At 39.7% G+C, this 12,550-nt stretch overlaps 1 protein-coding gene and 1 pseudogene across 1 annotated transcript in view; both read left to right on the plus strand.

The window, feature by feature from the left end:
• PIK3R1 (phosphoinositide-3-kinase regulatory subunit 1) overlaps window positions 1-4,782 on the plus strand; it is a 79,024-nt gene extending 74,242 nt beyond the window's left edge. Inside the window, 1 exon segment of the mRNA XM_049768837.1 lies at window positions 536-4,782. Within this exon segment, the coding sequence (XP_049624794.1) occupies window positions 536-725 (190 nt within the window). The 3' untranslated portion in view covers window positions 726-4,782.
• A 6,692-nt stretch (window positions 4,783-11,474) lies between these two features.
• On the plus strand, window positions 11,475-12,160 carry LOC126001533 (ferritin heavy chain-like; annotated as a pseudogene).
• Window positions 12,161-12,550: the final 390 nt, after the last annotated feature.

A 12,550-nucleotide genomic window follows, 5' to 3' on the forward strand; every position in this document is an offset into this window, starting at 1 on the left:
TGGTGGTCCTTGTACTTACTGGAGATATGGACGACTCGGGAGCAGCCATATTTCATTATACATGAGTTTGCCTTCTGTAGTTTGGAATTGCTGAAATAATTTCAGAGAAGGACAGTGTTCAGTTCCAAGGGGACATTATAGACTATGTTCTATTTTCCACTGAAGCAGAGGAAGTACAAAGATGGGGGTTTATGCAGCCATTATAGAGACAGCCTGATGGAAGAATCCTATCAGCCTTAATGTTGCCAGTAGTACCACCTGCTTGCCACATTCCCTCATGCTACCAAGCACATCCCACCCATGACACCACTTCATTTCTAGCCACCCTGTGGCTTGGACAATACTTTATAAAGACAAACTATAATCTAGCTCATTGAAGCTGAATGACCTGCCCATGCCCTGGAGTGACAGAGCCATGGATGCCTAAGTGGAGGGTCCTTTTTTGTGAAGGTGATTTTTGTGGAAAACTTCATGGGCTCTTGTGTGTGATGTCTGCGCAAGCTCAAAAAGCATTTCTCTCCTCTCTCCTCACTAGGGTGGACGGCGAAGTTAAGCATTGTGTCATCAACAAGACGGCGACAGGCTACGGCTTTGCGGAGCCTTATAACCTGTACGGTTCCTTGAAAGAACTGGTGCTACATTACCAACACACCTCCCTGGTGCAGCACAACGACTCCCTAAACGTCACACTAGCCTACCCGGTATATGCACAGCAGAGGCGATGAAGCGCTGGCCCTCAGATCTTTCTCCTGAAGTTCAACCACCCTGAAACCTCTGGAAAACACAGGGCTCCTTCTCCAGCCTGACCTGTGAATTGAGCTGAGGAAATCCAAGCCGTCTGCCTTCAGATGAGACTCGCGCTTTCTCCGACCCAAAGCCGTCAGGGAAGATCTGCGGCCAAGCGAGCGCTGGGCCAGGGCCGGCTGACCATAGTTTCTGACCTGGAGTGCTATCCTCCTTCCTTACTCTTCTTTTTTGTTTTGTTTTGTTTTGTTTCGTTTTTACTTTTTTGAGGGAGGGAAGGGTTAATTTAAAGCCACAACCACACCAAGAGAAAAAGAAATGCAAAAATCTCTGTGTGCAGGGACAAAGAGGCCTTTAACCATGGTGCTTGTTAAATGCTTTCTGAAGCTTTTACCAGCTCAGAGTTGGGAGCCTGGAGGGCAAGACAGGCTGAAGAGCTCTGGCCTGGGGTCGAGAGGTCCAGCCTGGTTTAACCTGGGGGGAGGGGGTGGGGTTTGCACGATGGACCCAGACACATCGCACTGTGGATTATTTTCTAACCAAGAATGACATGTAGCAAAAAGGCACATCTGCTCGTGAGGAGGGACACTTGGAGAGAGAGCGTCAGTGCTTGGATGTTCAGAGGGAAGACGGAGTAGCAAAGTGCCAGAAAGTGTTTTGTTTAAACTTTTCAAAAACAACCATCCACCAACAGAAAAATAGAGCTCGGAAAACAGGACTTAAATGACATTCAGTATATAAAATATGTACATAATATTGGATGACTAACTATCAATAGATGGATTTGTATCAATACCAAATAGCTTCTGTTTTGTTTTGTTTTTTGCTGAAGGCTAAAATTCACAGTGCTATGCAATTCCTAATTTTCATTAAGTTGTTATTTCAGTTTTAAATGTACCTTCAGAATAAGCTTTCCCTCACCCCAATTTTTGTTGCTTGAAAATAATGGTTGTCCGAATTTTTGTAATATTTGTTTTGTTATTTTTTTAAAAGAAGAAATGTACAGGATGCCAGTTTTTTTTTTTAAAAAAGTGGCTTCAGAATTAAAACTATGAAATATTTTACAGTTTTTTTTCTTGTACAGAGTACTTGGCTGTTAGCCCAAGGTTAAAAAGTTCATAACAGATTTTTTTTTTGGACTTAAATGTTTTGTTGGGCAGTGCCTAATAAGCTTCAAAGCTGCTTTATTCAATAAAAGAGAAAGATATATGGATATGACAAAGGATCACTGAGTTCAACAATGTTGTTTCAAGTCTCTTAAATACGGTACCTGGCAATGTTTGTTTCATAAAGAATTGTGAACTTCTTGAATCTACGGAGGGGGGGGTATGTAGCAGTGGGAGGGGGGCATACGGGAGCAGGGTGGGAATGTGGTATGCACTTTCTCTTTCTCGCAATTACAGAGAAGTAACTGCAAAGTGAAGTTGCTTATTTTTTAGTCTTTTTCCACTTTGATCTGCTAGTTATTATTAAGGATAATTACAAGCTTCCTGTAACTAACACAGTGTAGCTGGTCAGTAGTTATTTCAGTAGGAGAAAGTTTAACTGCAGGGGCCTGGTCACTTATGTTTAGAACAGAATGAAAGGTATATAGTTCAACGTTTATAAAGATGTCTTTTTAGAGCACTAGACTACCATTGCAACCGATATTTTTTTCATTTTAAAAATAGGAGGTTTGAAGAAGTTGGGTATTCTTTTTCTAGCTTTCCCTTCAGCCTAATTAGAGCTAATGAGATTGATCTGAAAGTAAATAGACACCACCTCATTGAAGTCATGGTCATAAAGTTCTCTTCTCATCCAGACTAACTGTATGTGGTATACTTCACTATGGGAAAAGATAGGGGTTCTTCAAGGGGTCTAGTTGAGGGCAGAATGAGGGGTCCATCTCTCTGGTTTACATATGCAAAGCCTTGTGTTCGTTGGAAACTGCATGGGGAGAATTGAAAAGCAATTGCAATCATAAACTCTGCCCTAGTAGATTAAAATAGCATAGAATAATTGCAGTTTTTCCTTTTTTCATTTTAGATTCCCTCACAGCTTTATGTCTTTTCACTTCAACTGGGGTGGGCTTGTTTGTTTTTAAATGTTGTTGTTTAAGACATTTTTTGGGGAAAATAATTTGCCTAGCAGCTGACTTAATCAACTGTAGAATGTATTTTTTTTTTCCTTTATATGAAGCTACTCATACTCAAGAGCAATAGTCTTACAGCCAGACTGTCAGGTCCTCAGACTTGACTGGACTGATCTGACCATCTCCCACTCATCTCCAGACAGTGATAATTTCTCTGCTTTTAGTCAAGATCTGATTTACAACTCTTAACAGTAATGTTTGTAAACTAGGGTTTGTTTGTCCCCCCAACTTTTTGTTAACACATCCATTATGTTTATTGAATATGAATAATTTACATTTACTTTCAAAACCTAAGATCCGAGATGGACTGTTTCATTAAAAGTTACAGTTTCATTACTGTTTCTGCTTTTGACACTCTTTGCAAGATGACAGTGTTTGGGGCACTTGCCTTATTTTTGCATCTCACAAGCGTAAATGCACTATTTTTCTCCGAATTGCAAAGGCAGAATGATCATACTTTGTAACAGTGAATCACACCATATCTACAATATTACACCTCTGCTTTTTTGCCTTTTTGACTCTGTAGTATGCCCACCACCTTTGCCATTGTGGATGTTTGACTGGCTAAGACTTGAGTTCACTCCGATGGTCTTCTACCAATAGCATTATCTGAGTGGCTCAGAAGTATGAATGGATACAGCAGAGGCATTCCTAATACATGGCTTTTATCCAGGCACTGACTTTTCCTACCCAGTGTCCTATCCTAAAGATAAAAGCCAGAATCTAAGCTATAAGGGGCTCTCTCTCCTAGGGCTTAGTTGTGGGAGCTTGATACTAGATACAAGAGAAGTCATAACCACATGGAAAGGTAAAAGGCATGCATTTACAACATCCGACAACTCCGTGGCCCTTGATATATGTATATATGTATATGTGCATGGACTGTTTCCAATACTCTTCAGCCAAAATGATCCACAGTAGTTGAATTCAAATACATAACAAGCAAATGTCTAGTACAGTTCTTGTGTGTGTTTGGAATGTTTTTTTCCTTGGATGTTGCTTTGTTCTGTTTTACAAAGGTGAAAATTGTTTGCAAGTGAAGTGAGAAGTTCATCATTCTTTGGCAATTTTCTGTTTCTAAAAGTTAACTCTATTGGGGAGCTGGTCTGGATGATGTGCTTAACTTGGAAATCCTTATGTGTCAGTGTGTCAAGTCAAATGAGTTTCTGTGAGCTGTCCCGTGCAGAATTTGTCATTTAGCTGGTTATGAATTAGTAACATGTTTAGGATGTTCTACTGGGGTTCCTTACTAAGAGAAAAGTGCTGCTGGTTTTAACAGCTGTGCTTTTGCTATGCATGATATCCAAGTCTGTTGGAAACGGACCCTGCAGTGTGAGTTTAGATTCATTTTAGAAAGGGGCAGTTTTTTCTTTCTTTGTCTTAAGTACAATGCCTCACTTGGGACACAGTTTCAAAAATGCCAATTTCTTGTTTTTTGAAAATCCCAGTTACATAATTAATAGTACAGAGGGAACAGAATTGGTTCCATTGGAAACACTATCCAACTCAACAATAAACTTGTCACCATGAGATAGCATTAGCTGCCCAGGATGCTGCTATTCAAAATAAATAAATAAATAACTTGTGCGTGCTGCACGTGTGTGCGCACACACAGACACAGCAAAACAAAAATATTTCCTTTAATGTGTGTTTTTTAAAGCTATGATCTGTTCAATGTTTTTACAAATCTGTTTCTATGACCTTGTTGAAATAAAGTTGGTCTTTTGACGAGAGGGAGGACGTCATGGTCAGTTGTAATTTTGCCTTTACAAGGCATCTGGGGGGTGGGGGGTGTGCCTCCTTGACATTTTGTTGAAGATTCGATGGAGCTATGTGTTGTTGTTTTCAGTTGCTTTATGCATTGTATTAGGTCTTCAAACAGAATAAAGATTGTTTTGAAACTTAAATTTATAGTTTGAAATTTCAGTGATAGCACAAGAAATCATTTTTAAGCCAGTTCTTTTGCTGCTTCATGGCTGTTGTTTTGGTAACCTCTTACTTGTCCCTTTCATTCTGGGAGCACATTATCTCCTTTTTGTAAAGTCTGGGTTATGTAAAGTGTTCACATGAATGAGAGGTCCACATTTTTCTAATTGTCGCTATACCCTATATGAAAAACGAGTGCCTGCAGGTAACTCCAAAGGCCTATTCCTGTGATAAGAAATCATAAAAATATTCATTGCCTTGCAGTTCTTCACCTTGTCCACCATCTACTGCCAAACCAAGCTTGATTGGTGATAGTAACAGTATATCTTATGGTCAGTGCTTTGAGTCCTCCCAGTGCAGGGACAGTGTGAGGCTCCATAGCAAAGACAGGTCTGACAGGATTGGAGATAGGAGAACTGAGCTATATTCCATTCAGATTTCAAATGGTAGCCCCTAGTCAATATAGACCAAACATTCTTAGTTAGAAATTACTTTGTCGTCTGGCTTTATTGCTAAAGGAACCTACAGCTACTCAGGATGCATGTATATGGCCCTGCCTTTGCAGGTAGACACAGTGAGAGTCCTAAGTAAAGACAGCATCTGGCTTCTAGGTATTGAGTCTCCCCTACCTACATCTTCAAGGTATCTACACCCCCTGCCTGCATACAGATGGGTTCTCTAGGAGTCTTCAACAGCCCCCTGAAGCTCTTCTGTTAGTAAAAGTCTCTGGCTTCTGACCTCTGGCTACACTGCCTCCTCCATCATTCTAGCCCAAGTAGTATCCTCAGGGATCTTTCCACTGTTGCTAAACTTCCTGTAGCTTACCACATCTGTTTGGTGTTTGAGTCCCAGTTAACCATATGAACTAGAGTGATTTTTTTTCCTGACTGGTTTCTGAAACATGAAGAACTTTCTACCACAAGTTTCATCTCCGTCTGTTTGACTCCGTACCCAGCTAAGATGATCCAGAAGACAATATCCATGCCCTACAGAAAAAAAGTATAGGTCTGTCTTTGTCAGGATTGCACAGCACTCCTATACATAGGATGAAGGTGTAAAACAACGGGAAGACTCTTAAGAGTACCTTGGGTAGACAGACTCAAGCCAGTGTTCAACTTTGCACTCTTAACACCCTTCTCCTGGAAAGCACTAGCTTTTTAGGAAAAGTTCACAAGACACACTTTGCCAGAAACCTATCTTGCCTTGGTGGGCAGTGTATAGGTAGCTAATGCAGAAAAAGACATATACTTTAGGCTTGGCAATGTGGACTCCAAACCAACAACATTAGCATTTGCATTGCACCATTTGGGAACCTGTTAGAAATGTCCATGTCAGCAAATGGTTTCCAGGTTATCTTAATCAGTAAATGGTTTCCAAGTTATTTTAATGCATAATAAAACTTAGACTTAGATCTCACTAAACTATTAAAATAATATTCTAGATATTTAGTTACTGGTTGGTTTAAAAATACCATCCCTGAGTGAACTAGAATATTTTTTATTTTAGGGATGTAATTAAATGCTCATAGTATAGACTACAGTGAAAAGACTAGCTTAATTGGCTCATTTTGACTTAAAGAAGGCTCATTGTGTCTTTTATAAGTTTAGATAAACTTAGTTTGTGTAAGTCACTTTTTTTTTGTGAAATAAAGTTGAGACTCAACATTTGAGGTCAATGTGAAAGATGAAATCCCCCATTCTCCATTTACAACTTGATCCCAGTCATAATCATGAGTCAACTTAAGGATGCAGACCACTGCAAGATGACCGAGTCTTTTGCATTGTGAGTGGCAGTGTCTAAATGAAAGCTTGTGGTTCACTTTCACTGATAAAACAACACTTCCGGTGAATCAAATGAGAGGCAGTTCTTGATAATGTGTGTTTGAAGAAATACATGATCTAATACATGACAGTGATACATGATCGAATGCAGCCATTAAAAGACTAAAAGCAATTGATTGACATAAGTCCGTAAGTCAGAGAACCTGGTACACCCAAGTCTTGGATCACTGAAGGCAGATAAATATAGTATACCATATCAGCCTTTAGGATGACTTTTCTGATTTTATCCCTTAAAAAGTTTAAGATCAGATTCCTATAAAGAGCCAAATATAAGAACTAAACCCATAAAATTCCTAAAAAAAAAAAAAATACTTGACTTTGGTCTTTGGATTGCTTTTTTTTTTTTTTCATTGAGGGGTGGGGTATGACATACTAAGCACAAGTAACAAAATTTAAACTAAGAGGACTATGTCAAATTCAAAGCTTCTCACAGCTTACGATATCATCATCAAAACGAAATTGTTGAAATGAGAAGAGCATTTACAAACTACATTAAGTATGTGGGAGGAGGTAAAATTCAAGATATGAACCCAACTTCAGAAAAGTCCCCCAAAAATTTGTTTTAAGTGGACAAAGAATTAATAGACACTTTTCCGAAGAAGAGATGAATGGCAAGCAGGTACACTAAGTGGTACTCAATATCACTAATCAACAGAGAAATCTTATTGTTCCAAGGTGTCAATTCACTGAAGGCATGTGAATGACAATTATTCAATAGATTACAAATGCAGCAAAGTTGGAGAGAATGAACCCAAGTTCATTGTTCATGGAAAGTAAATTGGTGTAATCACTATGGAAAACTGGAGGTGTGGGTCAGACAGTTAGTACAGTAGGTAGGGTGTGTCTTGCACACTGCCAATCCATATTTAAGCTGGAAATGGTAGTGAAAATTTTATAAAATACAAAAAAACTCAGTTGTAATCAAAAATATATTTAAAAGTTTCAGAAAGCTAGATCCTAAAAAAAATGACATTTAAAAGACAAAAGCAGTAATATTAAAAGTTCTTAATAGGAAAAACACATGGGTGAAAAATTAGATGTCAAAATATAAAAATTGGGGAATTAAAAGTAGTTTCAGCTGTAGTACAAAGCTAAGTTGCTGTCAACTTAAAATAGGATGTCATATACATAGGATGGTATATCTAATGACAACCACAATGCAAAAATCTAGTAAAAAACAAGGAAATCGTGAAGTTATTCTAAGTAAAGCAAACTACATGGTAAGAGAACAAGATGAGAAAGGAACACCAAAAAATAAAAACCAAACCAAATTAAAAAAAAAACAAAACAGTCTAAAAGCAATTAAAAAATGGTGATAATTAGCTATTTAGAATTATGTAAATATAATTGAATTAAATTCTCCAAAGTATGGCATGTCAGAATGGGTTTAAAAAGAAAAAGCAAGGCTTATCTAGATAGTTTCTGCCAGATACTCATAAAATTTACTGTAAAAAGTATTTTATATGAAAGGAAATGAAAATGAAGTACTTAGATGTACTTCTTCAAAAAATAGATTTGAAGCAAGGACTTTGGTATATGTAAATATATATAATAAAGCATCATCTATTGATAAAGATTAATCCAACACGAGGGTGTAGTAATAAATATACACCCAATATCGTGGGCCCCTGATATGTGGAGAAATTATTAACAGACTTAAAGGGAGAAATTGACAGCAATACACTAATAGGAGAATTTAATGCCCCACTTACATCTATAGACAGATCATCTAGTCAGAAAATCAATGAGGAAACATTGATCTTAAACAACACATTAGACCAGATGGACTTCAGTACATAAGGAACATTTCATCCCAAAGCAGCATAATACACATTCTCCAGAACAGACCACATGTTAAGTTATAAGAAGACTCAAAGAAGAAATGGCATCCAGCATCTATTCCGACACAAAGACATAAAACTAGAAGTCAAATATGGAAGACTGGGGAAAACTAAATATGTGGAAATTAAATTAATGATTGCACTACTGGTCATTGGAGAATTCAAAGATGAAATTAGAAAATACCTGAGAAATAAAAAAAATGTATCAGATGCAGGAAAAGTGTTCTGAAGAGGGTTGTTTATAGCAATATAGGTGACCTTAAGAAACATAAACGCGGCTGGAAAGATGGCGCAGGGGTGGGGTGTTTGCCTTGCATGCAGAAGAATGGTGGTTCGAATTCTGGCATCCATATGGCCCCCCGGAGCCTGTCAGGAGTGATTTCTGAGTGCAGAGCCAGGAGTAACCCCTGAGGGCTGCTGGGTGTGACCCAAAAACAAAACAAGAAACATACACAAACTCAAAACAGTTTGATACTACCCTAAAAAAGAGCTAGGAAAAGAGCAAAAAATGAAGAATAAAGAAGGGCGAGAATGATGTCAGCAAAAAAAAAAAAAAAAAAAAAAAAGAAAGAAATAAAAAAGACATTGGAAAAGGTGAATTAAACTAAGAATTTTTAAATAGCTTACTTGACATTCCCAAAAAAGTCTAAAATATTTTTTAAATGGAGGACGAGAAATTACAACTGATAAAATAGAACGGATCTATGAGATTATCATTAAATATATGGCAGTGAGGTTAGTGAGATAACAAAGGGGTTAAGAGAGAATAGTTTGTTCCTCAGCATCACATATACTCCTCTACCAGGAGTGACCCATGAGAATAGAGCCACAAATACCCCTGAACTCTACTAGATATGGCTAAAAAAATCACTTGTGCACATGCAAACACATGAATTATGAAAAAATGAATTATATATCAATAATTGGAAGACCTATAGAAATGCAAAAAATTCCTCAAACCATAAAAGACTGAATCAAGAAAAAAGAAATAGACCATAGATCAATGCCTAGGAAAGCGATTGAATCTGTCTGTAATTAAAAAGTTTCCTCCAAACAAAAGGCTAATATCAGACAGATATACTCTAGAAGTGGAGCAAGCTTTCAAAGAATTCACAGCTTTACTTCTTAAACTTAAAAAATGAAGAGAAGTAAATTTTTTTCAAATATATTTTGTATGGGGCTGGTGAGGTGGCGCTAGAGGTAAGGTGTCTGCCTTGCCAGCGCTAGCCATGGAACAGACCGCAGTTCTATCCCCCAGTGTCCCAAATGGTTCCCCCAAGCCAGGGGCAATTTTTGGGTGCTTAGCCAGGAGTAACCCCTGAGCATCACATGGGTGTGGCTCAAGAAAACAAAAACAAAAACAAAAAATAAAATAATATATTTTGTAAAATCAGTGCTTTATACCAAAATCAGACAAGGACAACCATAAGAATAAGATTATAGAGATAGAGTAATTATCTGATGAGAGAGAATACCAGCTCAATTCAACATTAAGTTAAAATGATCGTTACGAACCAGTACACTCAAATAACTAAAACACTTGCCAATAACCCATAATCCATTATCCCCACCAATACAATGAAGTGTGGGTACATGGGCTCATCTGTAATTCCTAGTTTGGGCCGTCATAGGGAACTGTGCTCCTGAGCTCCAAGGAATGGTACCTCTTTCTTACAAGGCCAGAAAAAAAGTAGTACAGTAGACTAACAAAATTAGACCATGAAACATCCTAATTGAAAGCAAGACAGAAATCTCTAAAGAAGATTGCAAAGAAGCAAATAAAAGCATGGAGATGGAGAATTTAAAGTAATGATTACAAACAGGCTCATTCAATTACAAATTGAATCTATGGATGAGAATATTTATGAAAGATGAAAACAAGTTGTAGATCTAAGTCTGCAGTGAAAACTACAAAAGATCAGAAAAATTTCCAGCAATAGATTAATTAAAGCTGAGAAACAGATTAGTGATTTGGAAGATAAGGCACTAGTTAGTACTTTCCCAGACAAAAGTTAAAAAAGAAAAAAAAGAAATTTGAAAAGCAAAGACAAGATATATACATGATGACCTATCAGTAACCATATTGTAGATCACAAGAAAAAAAGTGTGTGTCTTAGAGGTAGACTGGGTGACAGGAGGGAAACTGGTAACATTTATGAAGGGAAGTGGACACTGTTGAAGAAACTATTGTTGGATAATTGTACACCTAAAGCTCAGGCATGAATAACTTTGTAATCCATGGTGGTTAAATTTAAAATCGTTTTTTTGTTTGTTCATTTGTTTTTGGGCCTTACCCGGTGACGCCCAGGGGTTACTCCTGGCAATGCGCTCAGAAATTGCTCCTCGATTGGGAGACCAGATGGGATGCTGGGGGATCAAACCGCGATCAGTCCTGGCTCAGCTTCAGACAAGGAAAACACCCTACTGCTGCGCCACCGCGCTGGCCCTGCAATTTAAAATCATTCTTATTTTATTTAATTTTGGTTTTTAGGGTCACACCCGGCAGCAGTCACGGGTTACTTACTCCTGGCTCTACTCTCAGAAATCGTTCCTGGCAGGCTTGGGAGGCCATCTGAGATGTCTGGATTCGAACCACTGTCCTTCTGCATACAAGGCAAATGCCCTGCCTCTATACTATCTCTCCGGCCCCTATAATTATTTTTAAATTAAAAAAAAAATTACAAACTCGGTGGAGGAGAGAGAGGCGCCCTGGTTTCCTGCTGCAACAGTGCTTGGACGGAAGCCGGCGCTCACTCCCGCTTTGCCCCGGCCGAACCCCATCAACACCAACACCGCAGCAGCAGCAGCAGCCGCGCCTCCTCTTCTTCTCCTCCTCCTCCTCCTCCTCCTCCTCCTCCTCCTCCTCCTCCTCCTCCTCCTCCTCCTCCTCCTCCTCCTCCTCCTCCTCCTCCTCCTCCTCCTCCTCCTCCTCCTCCTCCTCCTCCTCCTCCTCCTCCTCCTCCTCCTCCTCCGCGCCTTCTCGCTGCCGCCATGACAACCGCGTCCCCCTGGCAGGTGCGCCTGACTACCACCAGGACTCGGAGGCCGCTGTCAACCACCAGATCAACCTGGAGCTCTATGCCTCCTGCGTCTACCTGTCGATATCTTACTATGTGGCTCTGATTGCCAAATATTTTCTTCACGGATCCCATGAGGAGAGGGAACATGCTGAGAAACTGATGAAGCTGCAGAACCAGCGAGGTGGCCGGATTTTCCTGCAGGATATCAAGAAACCAGACCGCGATGACTGGGAGAACGGGCTGAATGCAATGGAATGCGCTTTGCACTTGGAGAAAAGCGTCAACCAGTCACTACTGGACCTCCACAAACTGGCCACGGACAAAAATGACGCACACTTGTGTGATTTCTTGGAGACTCACTCCCTGGACGAGCTGGTGAAGTCCATCAAAGAATTGGGTGACTACGGAACCAACTTGCGCAAGATGGGGCCCCTGAGTCGGGCATGACAGAGTGTCTGTTTGACAAGCACACGCTGGGGCACAGCGAGAGCTAAGCCTTGCACTGGCTTCCTGGAGCCACAGTGACCTGGTTCCCTGGGGCACCGCTTGCATGTTGGGGGTGACCTTTACCTTTTCTAGAAAATCCAAAACAACTACTTCAGTCTTTGATTTGTATCAGACCTTCAAATAAAGTAATTTGGTACCCCCCCAAAAAAATTTAAAAAAATTAAAAACAAACCAGAAGAGGCTTGAGCAATACTACAGCTGTTAGGTAGGGTGTTTGTCTTGCACAGTCAACCTGGGTTCAAATCCTGGCTCCCCTGGTCCTCTAAGCCCTGCCATGAGTGATCTATAAGCACAGAGTCAGAAGTTAGCCTGAGCACTTCAGGCTGTGATCCCCCCAAAAGGAAATCATTCTCAATGGATTGGAGAGTTTGTTTGTTTGTTTTGCATGCCAGACTCAATTCTGGGTTCAATTCCCAGCACCATATTTTGCAAATAGGGGCCGGAGAGATAGCATGGAGGTAGTGTGTTTGTCTTGCATGCAGAAGGACGGTGGTTCGAATCCAGGCATCCCATATTGACCCCTGAACCTGCCAGGAGCGA

The sequence above is a fragment of the Suncus etruscus genome, chromosome 2 (assembly GCF_024139225.1).
Source record: "Suncus etruscus isolate mSunEtr1 chromosome 2, mSunEtr1.pri.cur, whole genome shotgun sequence".
Taxonomy (NCBI): Eukaryota; Metazoa; Chordata; class Mammalia; order Eulipotyphla; family Soricidae; genus Suncus; species Suncus etruscus.